The 18,610-nt window shown below is 45.5% G+C and overlaps 1 protein-coding gene across 2 annotated transcripts in view; it reads left to right on the top strand.

Moving 5' to 3' along the window:
- SLC35F3 (solute carrier family 35 member F3) overlaps positions 1 to 18,610 on the top strand; it is a 424,209-nt gene that overhangs the window by 331,355 nt on the left and 74,244 nt on the right. For both annotated transcript variants that reach the window (XM_003824486.5, XM_003824485.5), the window contains one exon: positions 2,037 to 2,361. In XM_003824486.5, the coding sequence (XP_003824534.3) occupies positions 2,037 to 2,361 (325 nt within the window). The remainder of the gene's footprint in view (positions 1 to 2,036; positions 2,362 to 18,610) is intronic.

Here is an 18,610-nt window from a genome sequence, read left to right as displayed (position 1 = left end):
GTTACAAAGTTAGAGAACAACTTCTTTAATCCAAATCCATAGAAACATTTTAGCAATACCAAATTACATGATTTGATGATTTTCTCCTTCATTGTAAAAGCTATGCAGCATCACTGCCTAGTTTGCTAAGTTTTAAAGCTTAATTTGCTGTAATGAAAACATTCAATGAAGAAACATGCTGTGAGCTGAATTTATTCAGCCTCTTTTGGAGTCCATTCTTTCACTGGAAGTTATTACTGTGAAGCTGCATTTTATTTTTGTGAACTTTTTTTTCATCTCTACAATCATCTTTTCAGGATGAGTTTTTGACAGTGATGCTAATAGTGACAAACCCCTCTAACCTCCAACACCCCTTGCAAATTATCCCGATAATGAACAGCTGCAGATGTTAATTCAAAATGGCAGGTAATCCGTGTGTAAATTGAAATGTGCATGCTTCTGTCTGAAACTGCAATTGCATTAAGTTGTGGAAATTCACGGTGAGGAAAGTCAAGAGATCCTGGTAGGAGGGCATAAGCGCGCAGATCCCCCAAAAGGCTGGAAATCAATCTTCCTTTTTGTCCTCCACATCTTTCTGCCCTGCAGCCCATGCAGGAACAGACGGCTTGTCAGAAGCTCAGAGGGTGGTGAGACATTTGGTTTTCCAGGGGCTTTTCAACTTGGATATGTGAGCACATGAAAAGTTAGAGAAGGAGGGAGGTTATTAATAAAGCAAGTAATGAAGCACAATAGAGATGGTGTGAAACAGAATTTGGCCCAATAAAGTACATTATCCCTCTTTGACTAGCCATGTAATGCTTCGGTTTATCTTTGGCTAAAACAGATACAGCACAGCTGGTGGTTAACGATATTAGCTAACACCTGAAAAACAGGTTACACTGAATCACAATTTTGCCTCATAGACTCATAATGCTTCAGAAAGTATGATATACAAAACTCAGTTTGTTATTAAAGTTATTTAAGTTTAAACAATGTAGAGAAAGCACGTTTGACCCCAATATATTCAGGACTCATTTCCTCCCCTAGAGTGAAAATGGCCTCTTAGCACTAATGTGCCTCCATTCAGCTAGGTGCCAGGCACAACATCATTATAAAAGGCAAGTACACTGCCTTCTGGAAATTTGCATCCATCCGTAGTTACACCCGACACAAGCTACAGCTTTGTTTAAATTTCCAGCTGACTGACACGCACACAATCATGAATGAAAAAGCAAACAGTGGAAAATAACGCCTTTTCACCTTCCTCTGGTCTGCGGGAACAACACTGCCGCAGAGCCAAGCTTTGGGCTGCAGCCTGGTTTCCAGAAATCACACCGCTCTAGAATGGAGTGTCTGTGGCCTTTCACACACCAGCTGCCAGAGGTTGTGGTTTTTAAGTAAAGCTTCGAAGTGGGACTGGAGGCTATCAGCAGGAAGCCAGTTAAAGCAGATAGAAAAGTAAGAGTGGCGAAGTCTATTTTTGCTGTACGTACAAAATAAGAGGAGAGAGTCTTGGCCAACTGTGCCTTTAAGTAACAGGCCACTTCTGTCAAGGTACTGGGACCTTTTAGAGGTCAGGACCTCCCCCTGTAGGAATCTCCAGCCCCCAGTACTGCCCCGCACCCAGGAGCACGTGAGTACTCGTCAACTGACATAAATGAGAGTGGAGATATTTCAGCTGCTCTGTGGGTTCTGGAGGAGTGTTTCCCAAAGCACGCAGATCACCTGAGGAATGCAGGTTCTGATTTTGGAGTCTGGGGTGAGCCCTGAGATTCTGCATTTCCAACACGTTCCGGGGACGGACGGGGAAGGGTGCTGACGCTGCCCGGCCCAGGGACCACACTTGGAGAGCCTCGGACCTGGAGGACAGGAAAACCAGTGCAAACGTTTTCTATTGCAGCTTGGTGTCACACAGCCGCCCTGGAAGCCGCCCCCGCACCCGCTATCTCCCCGGGCCCCCAGGTAGCTGGTGGTGACAATGGCTGCAGGGCAGCGCCCTGCGAAGTGCAGGGGTGAAGGTCTGCAGGCCCCGCTAACCACGCCCTTCTCTTCCCCAGGGGAGGAGCGCCCCCGGGACTCCCCGGGCCCGGCGGAGGCCCAGGCACCGGCCGGGGTGGAGGCCGGCGGGAGAGCGAGTCGCCGCTGCTGGACGTGCTCCCGGGCGCAACTCAAGAAGATCTTCTGGGGCGTGGCGGTCGTGCTGTGCGTGTGCTCCTCGTGGGCGGGCTCCACGCAGCTCGCCAAGCTGACCTTCAGGAAGTTCGACGCGCCCTTCACCCTCACGTGGTTTGCCACCAACTGGAACTTTTTATTCTTCCCGTTGTACTACGTGGGGCACGTCTGCAAGTCCACAGAGAAGCAGTCTGTGAAGCAGCGATACAGGTAGGCGCGTCCTGCATGAGGAGGCCTCCTGACCCGGGGCTGCTCCATCCAGCGCTGACTCTGCAGAGCTGCCCCCTGGTGGCAGGCGCTGGGATGAGCCGATGGGAGCCCGTGGAGAGATGTTGCAGTGAATGCACCTGCTCTCAGTGGGGTCGGGAGCAGAATTCTATCTACCCTGGGTAGTGAACGCCTCCTTCCTCTACCTCCTGCCCCTCAGCCCTGGGAGCCCCTTTATATAAAAGCAGGCAGCAGCGTCTTCCAGAGACGGCAAGTAGTAGGTCCTCAGAAAGCTTAGAAATGGGAGAACTGTGTAGCTCAGTTCATCCCTCAGCAAGCTTGGGGTGAGGACCGCAAGGCCATGGAGCCAGGTCACTCGGACGCTTCCTGTAGCTGACTTCCCTCGCGGAGATGTTCGCTGCAGAGACTTCCTTACTCATCCTCTTTCCAATCCCAAGACATGCCCCACTTCGGGTATGTAATTGCATGGGTCTGAATATCTCCCAGTGTGATGGTCAAAACCAAAGCAGTGTCTGGACTTTGTTGACTATATTTTCTCAAATGGAGTCCATTGGAATGACGTCCCTTTCAAAAAAAGGCCAGAAACCCTGACCTCAACCCCTACCTCAGTATGCAGGAGGGCTCATGCAGCCCTCCCCGGGAGTCACACTGTAGGTGTTGACCCGTGGCGCTCATCTGTGCCAATTAAGAGCATCTCGTGTTTCCCCAAAGTGGAGGCCTTCTGTGGGCCATGTCAAGGGCTGTCCCAAATCAGGCCTAGTCAAAAAAAAAGAAAAAAAGAAACAGAAATGAATGCTGGCCAAGGTGACACAGTAGGCCCTGGAAACTTGTCTTTTATCAGCCCCAGAGGTGAGGAGAAATTGAGCATTTAAGAGTCTTCATTCCTTCACCACTGCCTTCTTCCCCACCACACCCCACCCCACCCTGACAAACACATACCCCCATAGATTGCTATGTCCTGAAGTTCCCCTTAGAAGATACAAGGTAACTAAAAACATCATTGGGTCCAAGGAACAAAGAGGTTTGGAAATGGAGGTCTACCCCTGGACCAGAATTTCTTTCCGGGAATCTACCATGTTGTTCCTGTAAACTTGTAGCTGGAAGTACGGGTGTGATACTTTTTTAATGTTCAGAGGGAATTCTGGCTCCTTTAAAATACCAACTTGTAAATCAGAGCACGAATTCTGGAGGAGGGGGCTCTGATGGAGCTTGAATAGAATCACATGGCCAGTCTCACATGTCCCCTTAGTGAAACGGATTTGGTGCAAAGAATTCCGATCCTCAGGGTTGACCTAAACCAGTGGCTCATGGACCAACCAGAAATTGCTAAAGAGGCACTTAATGCACCCTCTTCTGAATAGAAGCCAAAAGCAGAAGGAAACAAATCATTAGCACCCAAGATTGTCCCAAAAGCAAGAGTAAAATAGTCCCAGAGAAAAGCTAATATTTAGTAAATGATGTATTTAACAGTTAAGTATCCCTAAGTGTATTTAATTTGTAATTAGGCGGTAGCCTTTCATTAAAACTGATTAGGATGGTATGCTACTGCCTCTAACGAAATGCTCAAAGTGAGCTTATATGCACGTTCTTGATCAAGAATTATTGGGAGAGAAGATGAAATTCTTCTTTCCTGCTACCTTCAACCATACAGGCTGAAAGAGGCCCCCCAAGTGGTAACACTGGCTGTTGTCCCAAATGTGCTCCATGGCTACCACTTACCTGGGAAGACTGTCACCACCAGCCACTTAGGGCAGGCCTGGCACCATTAAACTATTGTGCTGAAAACCGCACAGATGGAATCAAGATCAAGTGGTGCTTATACGGTCAATGTAGGAAAAAATGGAAGGTCATTGAAGATTAGTTATACATAGAAAAGCATCAGCACCTTGATTTCAACCTATTGTCTTCCTATAAAAAGTGCTCAAAAAGAATCATTTAAAAAATCTGGTGACTGCCCTGTTAACCGGCAAACAATGTAAAAGAGGGAGGATAATCCCAACTTTATTGGTAAACCGGTTAAAAGCTTTCCCAATTTCTGTCATCACATTCTGCTCCAGCTCTTTAAAAAAGTTTTTTTGTTTTGTTTTGTTTTGTTTTTTGTTTGTTTTTTTCTGATTGTAAGCTGTGTTAGCCCCGTGGCTAGGCAGAGCTGCTAATTTACCAGCCAATTATTAGGCATGTCAATCAAGCCATATACACCATTGGAGGGGTGAAGAGAGATCCTTCCTCAAAAGGAGAGAAAAATTTTAACATCACAGACCTTCCTTAGGACATCACAATTCTGTCACAACTCATATTGGGAGTACTTTAAACAGACTTTAGGATTCTCAGAGATCAAGGAAGACTGAAATCATATCTTTCATCTTCATGCTTTATCAAAATTAATGCCAGAGAGAAGATTTTGATTTGTCTGAGGAGATGAGTCTCTTGGCTAAAAGTGTTTAGCTTAGCAGGGAGCTGGGAAGAAAAGGAGATGAACAGAGACCTGTTCCACCAAGAGGGGAGCTGGACAGATACAGCAGCTTTTCTTGCAGTTATCAGGAGGCAATCAGATGGAAGCTTCTTTTCTCTAAACCCTCCCCAACTGAGCTGCTTCCCCAGGGTGAAGCCGGAGCCGAGAGAGGAAGGCATGTGTTCCCCAGCACAGAGCTCCGCAACCTGCAACACCCTGTGAGGCTCCCTGGGGTCTTGTTGAAGGCAGACTCTGATTCAGTGGGTCTGGGTGGATCTGAGATTCCGCTTTTCTAGGGTACTTCCAGGGAATCCTAGTGCTGTTGGCCCACAGGCTGCACTTTAACTGTAAATGCCCTGGAGTTGTTGAGTCCCAGCTACAGATTTTTTTTTTAAATGCTGCTGATTTTACCAAATGTTAGAACTAGGATTCACCTCACCATGTAGAACTGATGAGTGACTCCATTGAGCCCCAGAGGATGTTCGAGCCCTGGTCCTCTTCAAGCCCTGGTCCTCTGCCACTCATGACGGGAGGCTCCGTGGGCAAGTCCTCAAAGCTCTCAGAGCCTCACATGCCCATTTGTAAATGGGAGGTGATGATATATGCACTGTCTTGTACAAAAGACTGCTGTGTGATCAAATGACACGCTGTATATGAAAGCGCCCTATACACTGTAACATGCTGTGTAAACGCGAGGAACCAGTACTGTGTTGTGATAGCCTCTGTGGGTTATACTGAAGGCTGTTGCCCATGCTTTGTTCATTAGCTGCCTTGTGGTGGCCAATTTAAACTACAAGAGTGCCAACCCCTATGCTGCATGCAAGTGTCAGTCCTGAAGAAATCAACTTGTGGCCCTAGTACCTTCACAGGGCATACAAGAACACTGATCAGGGCTTCTCATGATCAGATACTGTTGTCAGGAATTAGATGTGAATGGGCAGACCTCTCAGCCTAACTCATATGGGTTTTCAGCCCCTGCCTTAGTCTTCCTAGCAAGCACTCAACCATCCAGGAGTACAATGAGCTGCTTCCTTCTCCAATATGATAGGCAGCCCAACCCTTATCTTCAGTGTTTCTCAATGAAGCTGGCCACAAGGATGTTCTGAGGAAGCAATAGTGCCCAGAACTCAGAGAGGGCTTCAGTCATGAGACGCTTGAGGGTGCTTGGGAACCACAGTCTCCTGGACCACCTAGCATCTGGGGGAGGCACAGGGAAGTGGCTGTATCAGGTCTGTGTTTGGGAGAGATCGTTGAGCACATGTGTGATGACACACAGCCTCCTGGCCCCTCTGACCTTGGAACAGGAATGCAGCTTTTCAGATCTGAGAGGTCAGCAGAGCTGGAGCAGATCTGGGGCATTTTCAGTCCTGTCCAAAGGTCTTCCAGGAATTTGCAGCAGTAATGACCTGCTTTCGAAAGCAAATGCTTAGACCTTCTGCTATCATGCGGCTGCCAAAAAAAGTGAACGGTGCAGTGGTGACAGATGTTTTTCTCTGCCTTTTGTAGTTCCAGGCTTTCTGTAAGCCAGCCAATTGATTCTGCTTCAGATATTCTGAGCAACAGTAGAGCCAAGAAAGGGAAAAGGGCAGTTTAGATGCCTTTCATCTTAAACCCTGCAAGGGCCCGGTGTGTGTACCTTGCCACCCAGACTTACGCAGGAACCATATCGGGTCTTGCAGCTGTAACATTCATCGGCCATTTAAAATCTAAAGAGCAGAGTGGAGCAGTTGCAAACCGGAGCTTTGTTCTGAAAATAGTTACTGTGCATCTTCTCTAGGCAATGCGCTAGAAATACAAGATAAATGGACTCTGTCCTCCAGGAGCCCAAAACCTGGAAAGGGAGTCAGATAGCCAAACAGGGTGGGGGTGCATGCAAGGGAGCTGAGAGTGGGGGAAGGCCCAGATACATGTCCAGATACATGTGTCCTGGGGCAGGGTACAAAAGTTTCTTAGAAGAAGTTAGCTAGGGCCTGGCATGGTGGCTCTTGTCTGTAATCCCAGCACTTTGGTGGGCTGAGGAGGGCAGATTGATTGAGCCCGGAAGTTCAAGACCAGCCTTGGCAACATGGCAAAACCCTGTCTCTACTAAAAATACTAAAAATTAGCCAGGCGTGATGGTGCACCTGTAGTCCCAGCTACTCAGGGGACTAGGCAGGAGGATCACCTGAGCCTTGGGAGGTTAAGGCTGCAATAAGCAGTGATCAGACCACTGCACTCCAGCCTGGGTAACAGCGTGAGACCCTGTCTCAAAACAAAAAAAAAAGAAGTTAGCCAGAAACAATTTATTTAAGGACAAGTACATGGTTCTCTAGGTGCCGAAGGAGAAGATCAAGAACATTCTAAGCAGACAGTAGCCTGGATAAAGGACACAGGCTGGACAAAGAGCACGGAGCTCTTCTTAGGATGTAGGATGTAATTGGGGTAAGGTGAAAGAGAAGACCCAGCAGTTAGGCAGAGCAGATGCTGGCAAGCCTCCTACACTATGCTGAGGAGTTTCACTTCCAGTATGAATATCAGCAGGAGTCATGGAAGCAATGATCAGATTGGATCTTTCAAAATGCAGCTACTGCGACTCTGTAGAAAATGGAATGAAGGACAAGGCTGGAGGTCAATCCAGGTCAACATATACTTCTTTGATATCTATGTGGGCACGTGGACAGATGTGGATGACAATTGTTGTTCTTGACCCTAAGGAACTCACAACTGAGTGGGAGACAGTCTCCTATAAAAAAAAAATTATATATATACATATATATATATATATGGAGGAAATGGGGCAAGAGCTGAGGGCAGACTGGCTTGGCTGTAGTTTGGCTGTGAGGACAGGGCACAGTAGATCTTGGGACTCCAAATTCAGCTGAAGGCCAGATGGGAAGGACTTGGGGTGCCCGATCAAGGAGTTGGGGCTTTATTCTCCAGGCAAGTGGAGCCTCCAGAAGTTTTTAGTATAATCAGAGCTGCTTTCAAAAGTAGGATTCATGGTACTAATTATGTAACTGGCTACAGCATACGGTCCCATTTCACATAAGAGGTGGAATGACTGTCAGGTGTTTGTTTGTTGGGGGACAGGATGCCTAGATCCTGAGCAGTAGCAAGAACTTTGAGTGTGAATCCTGAAGTATTATAAAACTTGTTGAACTGTCAACTTTTTGAGACTACATCACACTCTTCTGTTGATAAAAAGCATTTTAATTGTCATTTTCACCAAACTCAAGTGTTCTGAAAACATGGGAAATATCTTCTTTTCAGGAAATATTTGTACAACTTTTCAGGCACAGTGGTAAATGCTAAGGCATTGCCAAGGGAGCCCTAATTAGCGATGCCCAGCATCTCCCTGCCTTCCTGCTGTCAGGCCTCACATTTCAGAAAGCTGATGCGTTTCTTACCCTGAACCCCAGACACATTCCAGCCTGTTGTTCCTATCAACAGTTGTTCTTTATAGAGTAAGGCCCCTTTGGAAATAAGGTGACAGGGCCCCTCATCCTAGGAGAGAGATAGTGCTTCATTCATTCCACAAAATCTTTCCAGCACCTTCTCTGTCTCAGGTGCTGTTCTAGGAACTGAGGTTACAGCAGTGACAAGAGCAAGTGGAAATGCCCTTTACCTTCACCCTTCCTCCTACCTCATAGCAGTCTCATTTCCTGTCTGATTTCTTCGTTGTTGTTATTGTATTAAATAATTTTTGTAGAGATGAGGTTTCGCCATGTTGCCCAGGCTAGTCTCATACTCCTGCTCTCAAGCGATCTGCCCACCTTGGCCCCCCAAAGTGCTGGGATTAAAGGCATGAGCCACTGCACCCAGCCTTTCCTGTCTGATTTCTAAGAATTATCCACCCAGAAAGTGATGAGCTACATTCATAACTCTTACAGTTGATGTTTTTGTTGTTTGTTTGTGTGTTTATTTTTCTAACTGGTTTAGAAAAAATTTACAAAATATTGGAAGACTGCAGTTTGTAATTTGGCCCATGGCTTGAGTGTGGTGGTGAATAATGGCAATTATGCATACACATCCTCATGTATAGCCAGGAGATTTTGCTAGCCTAAGGCAAAATACCATGCCCCATACACACACACATAGCCAGCTGAATAGCAGATGTCTGGTACAGCCACAGGAAATCATGTAATCAATGCTCCAAGTCTAAATGAGAAGTCATAATGGGCACCGGTGTCAGCAAAGGAAGAAATGAGATGGGGGAGGCTGAATAGGTTTGGGTTGTCTCTGCCTGTTTTAAGACAACACTTGCCATATTCAAGAATACATCAGTGGTGAAATGAAACAGAACATTGTCCACTTGCCCCAGATTGTGACATCACCGTCTGAGTTTACGCCAGGTCCCACCACTCCATATAGTCTTCCCTTTCATCCTATCATTGTGGTATTCATAGATTAGCTCATTTATTTTTCCTCTGGCATCTCCCCCTACCCCACCACCACATCTCAGTTAACATATGCTGGCTTCATCCCAGTGAAATTCAATGACAGCCAAACACCCCTACAGACAAGTTCAGAATATTCTTTCTACAAGTGATTTTTAGGCTTTCACTGAGGCAAGCAGAACATTTTCATTACCTCTTGATCTCCTTTTTTTCTATACTTCAGCCATCCCACATCCCAATTATCTGAGATTGCTATTCATCTTTGAACAGAAATCAAGGATATGGCTTTGAAGTTTAGCAGTTTAAGAAGGTTATCTGTCTTATAACCTTATAATTCCAGAGCTTGTCTTATTCAGCTATAGCAATGTTATTTCAATTTCACTGAAATTCTTTGAAAGGTCAGTGCCAGTGCTCATGTTTGTGTTTAAGGTGTGGGTTTGAAGAATAACAGCCATTTAAATAACTGCCATATGAGTGTAATTATGACTTTTATGGGGTCATGATACCTGAGGCTGGAATTATCAACAAGGGATTTGGTAACATTTTTAGCTTAAGTGCCATGGTCCCTGTGAATATTTGCAAGATCAATGTGACAGTGAAATCAAAGGTAGGAAGCAATGAAGGATGGTCTCCCAGAGGAGCATCCTTCAACTGGTGGATTTTGAGGATCAGTTAATCTTTGTGCGGGTCAGATGAGGAGGAGGGCCCATGTAGGCGGCATACAAAAGTCACAAGTGTGTACGGATTTGCAGGATGTAACCAGTATGCTCAGGCACCACCCCATCCTATCCCAATGTAAGAAATGTGGAGCCATTTCTTACTTTCCATGTGGTTTTTCATCATTTAGTCAACACTAGTGAGCCAGCTGATAGGCACATTGAAACTTAAAAATCTCACCACATTTAGCAAAAGATCATCTGCACAGAGACCTGGAAAGATCAAAAAAGGACTTTGAGGATTCTCTGATCCAACTTATTCATATTATCAATGAGTCCAGAGATGCTCAGAGAAAGAGCAAGAGAGCCCTGTGCTCTGCAGCCGCAGACCTCTCCGGAAATACTACCAGGAAAGAAGTGGGTCAGCACTATCTGTCCTTATAGGAAGGAACCTGGAGGCAGTGCCTGGGCAGGTTGGAGCAACAGAGGTAGGAGTGCTACTAGCCCATGCTGGGACATTGTGATAGATGATAAGAACATATGCTTGCCATTAGATAGTTTGGGCAGGAAACTTATCTCTTCCTTTATTTGGCATCATGGTCATAGGTAAGTCAACTGAAAGCTCTTAGTCTCAGCTCTTACTTGAAAAAAATGGAGACTTTAATTCCCACTTCCAAAGGTTACTGTGGGATTGAGTGCCCCTCCTGTGGGCTCCCACAGCTTCTGTGTAGATCGTGTTTGAAACGAACAAAATTAAACACGATGGTGTGTAAAAAGTTCTAAACTGTTCTTGGTCCAGGGATTTCCTAACCATCTTTGATTGACTCCTAACGTGGATACCAAAACTCATTCAAACCATGCCTACTGCTCTCTCTAAATCATAAAGTGATGATGATGATGTCATAAAATGATGCTGATAATGATAATGATTATGAGGTCATAAAATGATGAGGGGGAGGGCTGGGCATGGTGGCTCATGCCTGTAATCCCAGCATTTTGGGAGGCTGAGTCGGGCGGATCACTTGAGCCCAGGAGTTCGAGACCAGCCTGGCCAACATGACGAAACCCCGTCTCTACTGAAAACACAAAAATTAGCTGGATGTGGTGGCATATGCCTGTAGTCCCAGCATTTTGGGAGGCTGAGTCGGGTGGCTCACTTGAGTCCAGGAGTTCAAGACCAGCCTGGCCAACATGACAAAACCCCGTCTCTACAGAAAATACAAAAATTAGCTGGACATGGTGGCACGTCCCTGTAGTCCCAGCTACTTGGGAGGCTGAGGTAGGAGAATCACTTGAATCCAGGAGGCAGAGGTTGCAGTGAGCCAAGATCATGCCGCTGCACTCCAGCCTGGGTGACAGAGTGAGACCCTCTCTGAAAAAAAAAAAAAAAAAAAGCCAAATATATATATATATATAAAATGACAAGGAGGAGGTCCTAAAATGATGATGATGATCATGAGGTCATAAAATAATAATGATGATGATGACAACATAGTAGAACCCCAGGTAACTGAGTCTTCCTCCTTATGAAGATTCAGTTCAGATTAACCAGGTAGCTGATTTGGAGCCCACAGCAAGAAGGACAGCATTGTGCCCTGTCATTATTTTAGGCTGTTGCAGGAGGAAGGAGCCTTTCTTGGCAGAGATGAACTTTGAGACAAGTCCTGACAGGAGGGGCAGAGAACTGATGTGGAACTTATCATTGTCATGACCTTCCAGGATATGAGCTGAAAGCCAGATGGAAATGTGAGGTGATCCATTTGTCTAGAAAGCAATGTCCTGTCAAGCTCTTGATGCTTTTTATTTTTCTAAAGCTTAAAAGCAAAAAGGAGAAAACATGCTAGTGCCATGCAGAAGCTAAAGCAGATGTGTTTCTTTTCTTTTCTTTTCCGCTGGCACCCCTTTTGCCTTTATTGTATACAAATCCTAGCTAAATTGGAACGACCACCCTGCCCTTCATAGAAACAGACATTATACGGGCTTCCCAAATAACTAACCCACTTTCCTGCCACGTGCGGCACAGGAGTACATACAAGTGTTGTACGCACAGGAGGCTCCAGGGATATAGAAAGGAAAGAGACCACGTGTGGAGGGAAGGGACCTGAGCTTTGAGTCAGGCTTGTTCCAGTTCTCAGATCCACTGTTTACACCCCACATGACTTTGGGTAAGTTATTTGTAAGGGCTCCTGCAGCTTCCGTTTTCTCATATTTAAAAATGGATCCAGGACAGCCGCGGTGGCTCACTTCAGTAACCCCAGCACTTGGGAGGCAGAGGCGGGTGGATCACCTGAAGTCAGGAGTTCAAGACCAGCCTGACCAACATGGCAAAACCCCATTTCTACTAAAAATACAAAATTAGCTGGGCATGGTAGCGCATGCCTGTAATCCCAGCTACTTGGGAGGCTGAGGCAGGAGAATTGCTTGAGTCCGGAAGGTGGAGGTTGCAGTGAGCTGAGATTGTACCACTGCACTCCAGCCTGGGCAACAAGAGTGACACTCTGTCTCAAAAAAAAAAAAAAAAAAAAAAAAAAAACGGAGACAATAATGCCTGTTTACACGGTGGGCTACAAGGTTTGGGGTGCAAATCAGCTCACCTGGAACATGGCCCTGGGTCAGTGCTGCAGTAACAGTGGTCACTGGTACCCCTGCTGCTGGTCAATGATTACCCGAGTGGTGATTATTATTGCTGTTCATCATCCAGTCTTCCTTGATGGCCTTTCTGCACATGCCATATTTCTTTGGGTAATAATCCATTTCTAATTGAGCCACAGGGTAAAGGCTTTTTGGCACTGGCATTCTCTCCCATATTATTTTGTGATATCACATTCCACATAAGCTTTGCTTGGCTAATGAAACAGGAGCCAGTGGGAACAGGAATCGTGGGAAATTGCTATGCTGGATTTTTAAACCAAAATCAAATCACATGCTTTTGGATAGCCAGTGTCTGTGCTAAGTGCTCCATAGAGTCAGCCTCCACTTCACCAGAATGCAGCTGTGTCTACTTCAAGCATGAGCCAGAACAGATGGGGCCACATGGCTACCCCATCTTGGGCCAGGCCTCCCCTCCACCCGCTTCCCAGCCTGCTCTAGATCTGGTCCTAAAAGAGAAGGGGGCTCCACAAGGAGGGTCCCTAGGAAACTTCCTCTGATGCGTTTTCCAGCCTGGGTCATCCCGTTCAAAGAGAGGTTCCAGCTGTGAGTGGGTTCACTGTGTCTTTCAGCTGGTGAACTTGTTCTTGGAAAGCTCTTAATTATTTAAAGTGCGTATTGGTTTTTGTGGCCACGCCTCATACTGTCTAGCTGAGTTCGTTAAAAAAGACAAAAAATCCAACTGGCCAGAGGAATCTCCCTTTTCTGATATTTGGGCAAGTTCTATTCATATGCTTCCTGGATCATTTAAAATACAACTATACTAATTACATACACCTCCTAGGCTGGATTCTTTTTTGAGCAGAGAGAAAACAAAGATGATTTATGTACTTAATGTAACATTCAGGAGTGCATCAGAAGCATTTCACGCTTTTCTTACCTAAGTGCCTTATTTTATGACACTTACATTTAATGAGTTACTCTCAATCATATATACTTTATTAATTTATAACAAAATAAATTAAAAGCACTGGATATTAAAGCTCCCTTGTTGCAGGAACACATCATTAGAAACACTAGATAGCATTATTTTGCTACATGTTTCTCAGGGAAAAACAGAAGAGAACTTTGTCAAAGAAAGACTTTAAGTGTTTCACCAACAAAATGGAGACAGGCTTATCAGTATTTTACTATGAATTAGTGGGGGAGTAGGGGGAATGGGTCTTCCAATTGCTTATTGGTTAAAAGTGTTTTGTTGTGGCCGGGTGTGGTAGCTCATGCCTGTAATCCCAGCACTTTGAGAGGCCAAGGCAGGCAGATCATTTGAGGTCAGGAGTTCAAGACCAGCCTGTCCAACATGGTGAAACCCTGTCTCTACTAACAATACAAAAAAATTAGCTGGGCGTGGTGGCGCACACCTGTAATTCCAGCTACTCGGGAGGTTGAGGCACGAGAATCACTTGAACCTGGGAGACAGAGGTTGCAGAGATCACGCCACTGCACTCTAGCCTGGGTGACAGAGTGAGACTCCGCCTCAAAAAAAAATAATAAAGTGTTACTGGGGGTATGCTCACCTGTGTATCCCCAATAACACTTTATTATTAGATAACCAACTGTTATTAAAGTTGGACGAAAGTTGGTGTATTTATGCCCAGCTTAGAAAGTGCCTTTGTCTCTTGGTAAAGATGTTTTCTCGCATGTAGCAAGTGGAGGGAATTCACAAAGTAGATTGAGGGACACATGTAAACGTGCATTTTGCAGAATCCTTTTAGAGGATGTAGGAGGTGTAATAGATCTTCTCTAAAGAGGAAGGTTGGCACCTTCGAGGTTTCCTGGCCAAGCCCCCAGCTCTCAGGAGTCCTAAGCAAGCCACTGGTGTCCCATTTGACTTTGCAAAAACACATCATTCTGAGACAGAGATGGGTAACTCTGAAGCCAAGATCCCTGCTCCTGCTACAGTGCATGGTTGCTGCAGGGAGGGCTGTGCAGCCAGAGACTACTACATCTCCCAGCCTCCCCTGGCATCTAACTTGGGCTAAGTGACTTCCCTCCAAATGGCTAGGAGTCAGCCAAGACAGATCATAAGCAGATGGGCATTTTCCTCCACTTCCCTGTTCCACTGGCCACTTCACAGAATCCCCAGGCTTCAAGGGATGGCATAGCTGCAAGGTGGGAGAAGGCTCACCAACAGGTGAAATGACACCTGTCAACCAATAACATGAATCAAAACTAAACTTCTGTGTGCCAAGCCTCTGAACAGAAGAGTTTGGCATAACAGCTAGCATGACATTGATTAGTATGATCTCCATCTCTCCCCACAAGCTCAGAGTTGGAGTCAGTCTGAGAGCCTACATCCTCTACCATGCATACTTAGATATCCTTATTGGCCAAAAGCTTCCATGTGGCTTTATTTTTATTCTGAATATAATAAAAATTTTTAAAGAGTATCTGGACAGAAAATGTCAATCTTTGAACACCACAAGGACAGGGATCATGTCCGTCTTGCTCACCTGCATATCCCCAGCACCTTGCACAGTGCCTGGTGGGGTGCTGGTAGAAAGGGGTTGGGGGAAGGAAGAAATTATCCATGGGCAGTGGTGGTAATATCAATATCATGTTCACAATCAAAGTAGACTTGCTAAGATCAGCTCTTGGCAGGCAGTCTCCAAGGAGCAATGCAGGAATCATTTCCCTCTGTCCTTATAATAAGCTGTTCCTCTGTCATCCAGAATGATAAACTAATCCTATTCAGAAAGAGCCCTTGAATGACAAAGTAAGTTTTAGAAAAAGAAGTGCTTGATTATCACTTTTTTTTTTTTTTTTTTTTTTTGGAAATTAGTCAGGTCTGAAATTAGCAGACTAGCAGAGGGGAAGTTCCATTATGCCATCTGATTGAACTGAGAGTAAAAACCCATCTTCAGGAAGTTTCAGTTCTACATTTATACTGGCTAGAATTTCACAAGTTCCTAAAGCTCACCGAGTCCTGGAAGAGAAGAATTTAGAGGATTTGTGCATTTAGGGTCTTTAAAGTCCTGCTAACTTTTTTATCAATGTAAAATATATATTATGTGTAAATGTGTTTTTTACATGCATAGACTATGTAATGATCAAGTCACTATTGGGGGTTTCCATCACTTTGAGTATTTGTCATTTTTATGCATTGATATCATTTCATGTCCTCTCTTCTCATTACTTTGAAATATACAAAATATTGTTTGCTAAGCATAGTCACCCTAGTCTTTTTTCTTAGTACTTTTTTCTTCTATCTAACTGTATGTTTGTCCCCGTTAACCAACTTCACTTCACTCATACCCTCTACCACCACCCACCTTTCCCAGTCTCTGGTACTATTATTTTGTTCTCTATGTCCTTGAGATCAAGTGTTTTTAGCTCCTGCATGAGTGAGAACATGCAGTATTTCTCTTTCTGTGCCTGGATTATTTCAATTAACAGAATGACCTCCAGTTCCATCCATGTTGCTGCGAATGACATGATTTCATTCCTTTTTACAGCAGAATAGTATTCCATTGTGTATATATGCCACATTTTCTTTATCCATTTGTCCATTGATGGACACATAAGTTGATTCCATATCTTGGCTGTTGTGAATAGTGCTGTGATAAACATGTGAGTGCGGGTATCCCTTTGAGATACTGATTTATTTTCCTTTGGATAAATACCCAGCAATGGGATTGCTTCCTGCTGTGGGATTTGAGAACCTACATCTGTTTCAGTTACTATTACTCTTTAACAAACTAATCTGAACCTAAATGGCATTAACAACTCCTTTGTTGGCATCAAGGGATGGCTTTTCCCCTGCTCCATGATGCTTAGAGCGTGTGCTGGAGGGGGCAACTCAACAGCTGGGGGCTAGACACATCTATTGTCTTCCTCCAATGTCTGGAAGTTGATGCTGGTTGTCATGGGCCACCTAAGCTGGAGCTGTCAACCTGAGGGTCTACACATGGCCTCTTCTGATGGCCTGGGCTTCCTCACAGGAGGGTGGTCCGTGGTAATCACACTGCATTCATGGTTGCAGCTCAGAGCCCCAGAGGGATCAGTGGACACACAGCAGAAACTCCATTCCTTTTAGGACCTAGCCTCAAAGTCACATAGTGTCACTTCCACCATAGTTTATGTCAAGGCAGTTACGAGCCTGCCCAGTTTCAAGGGGGAGGGGGACATCAACTTTGCCTCTTGACTGGAGGGTGGCAAGATCATCTCGGGGAAGAGTACATGGAATGGGAGGTATTGCTGCTACCACCTTTGGAAAATATTATCTTCCACAGCATCTGAAGCAAAGGTGGTGTTTAGAGAGAGTAGTACACTGGCCTCTGTTAGGAAGATGTGTTACTGGGCTAGGAAAGGCTGCCAGTGGCAGAGGCTTGGGGTTTAGGAGGCAGGAGGAGTGGCTCAGATGGAGAATTCTACCAGGGCAGCAGCAGTTCACTTTAACCTGACCCCAGAGAGCAATCAGGACCCTGATTTACCCCCAAGCTTTTGGGTGCAGCTGGTCTAGCTTCAAGCCCTTCTAGACACCCTGGGACCTACCCAGGTTCCCCCAGACTTCAGCTGCAGCGTCTGCCGTCTCCTTTCTCTGAGAAGCAGGGCCTATATCAGTAAAACAGAAAATAATATCAACCTGGATAGAGAGGACTAATAAAAGTGATAATAAATTATTCAGAGAGTGGAAAACTACTCTGGAGCTGCCAAATGATAAGAGCAAACACACGATGTGTTTTCTGTCCATGAATCTTCTGGATTCCTTTTTCCATACTGATGTTTTCCCCTTCTGAATAGGTGAAGTATTTTTATGCAAATAGTGCCCAAGAAGTACAGTAATGCAGGCCACTGACAACACAGACATGTATAACCCAAGTCACGTCCTTTTATGCACTGAACTGCCAGGGGACCTAGCATTAATAAAAACCACACGTAAAACAGAAACAGCCATATGCTGAGTTAAGGCATGAATAAGAAATCACTCCCAGAAGTGGTGAGAACAGCAGAGCAGAGTGCTATTGTGGCTCTGTAGGTTGAGTGCTCTGAGAATTGGGAGGCCCTGTCGGCTGCTGTATGTGTTCAAGTCAGATGGTGTCAGTGGGGGGTAAGGCCAGACCATGGTGCTGTCCTAGGAGCAAGGCACAGCACAGAGGAGGTGGCAGACATGGCAGGGTGTGATGGTCTCAAAATAGCAGAAACCACAGCCAAGTTCAAGACCCAGTTACCAGTTCATGGGGCTGGAAACCTGGAAACCAAACAGGTGGGAGCTTGAGCACCAGCAATGGTGTCTTAAATAGTTCCAAGGCCAAGTTGTATGGGAAGGCTGGGTGCTAGGTGCTTGAAACAAAAAAAGAAGAGAAATTCTGTGTGGCAGGGAGTAGTGGAATTATGTGAATGCATGGGTGCATGTATGCATGTGTCTATGTGTGCATATGTGTATAATAGAGCAATGGTTTTAAACTTTGTCATTTGATTGTTGGGTTGGTCAGTTGATTGGCTGGTCCATTGTTTGATAGTTTGGTCGGCTGTTCCATTGTTCAGTAGGTTGGTTGGCTGGTCCATAGTTAGGTGGGTTGGTTGGCTGGTCCATTGTTTGGTGGGTTGAATGGCTGGTCTATTGTTCAGTAGGTTGGTTGGCTGGTCCATTGTTCAGTGGGTTGGTTGGCTGGTCCATTGTTTGATGGGTCAGTTGGCTGGTGCATTGTTTGGTGGGTTGGTTGGCTGGTCCATTGTTTGATGGGTCAGTTGGCTGGTCCATTGTTTGATGGGTCAGTTGGCTGGTCCATTGTTTGGTGGGTTAGTTGGCTGGTCCGTTGTTTGGTGGGTCAGTTGGCTGGTCCGTTGTTTGGTGGGTTAGTTGGCTGGTCCATTGTTTGGTGGGTTAGTTGGCTGGTCCATTGTTTGGTGGGTTGGTTGGCTGGTCCATTGTTTGGGGGGCTGGTTGGCTGGTCCATTGTTTGGTGGGTTAGTTGGCTGGTCCGTTGTTTGGTGGGTTGGTTGGCTGGTGCATTGTTTGGTGGGTTAGTTGGCTGGTCCGTTGTTTGATGGGTTAGTTGGCTGGTGCATTGTTTGGTGGGTTAGTTGGCTGGTTCATTTTTGGTTTCAGGGGTACTTAGCAGAGGAACACTTCCTTCTAATTGAAAAACATCACATAA

The sequence above is a fragment of the Pan paniscus genome, chromosome 1 (assembly GCF_029289425.2).
Source record: "Pan paniscus chromosome 1, NHGRI_mPanPan1-v2.0_pri, whole genome shotgun sequence".
Lineage (NCBI taxonomy): Eukaryota > Metazoa > Chordata > Mammalia > Primates > Hominidae > Pan > Pan paniscus.
This window is presented reverse-complemented; position numbering and strand designations above follow the sequence as displayed.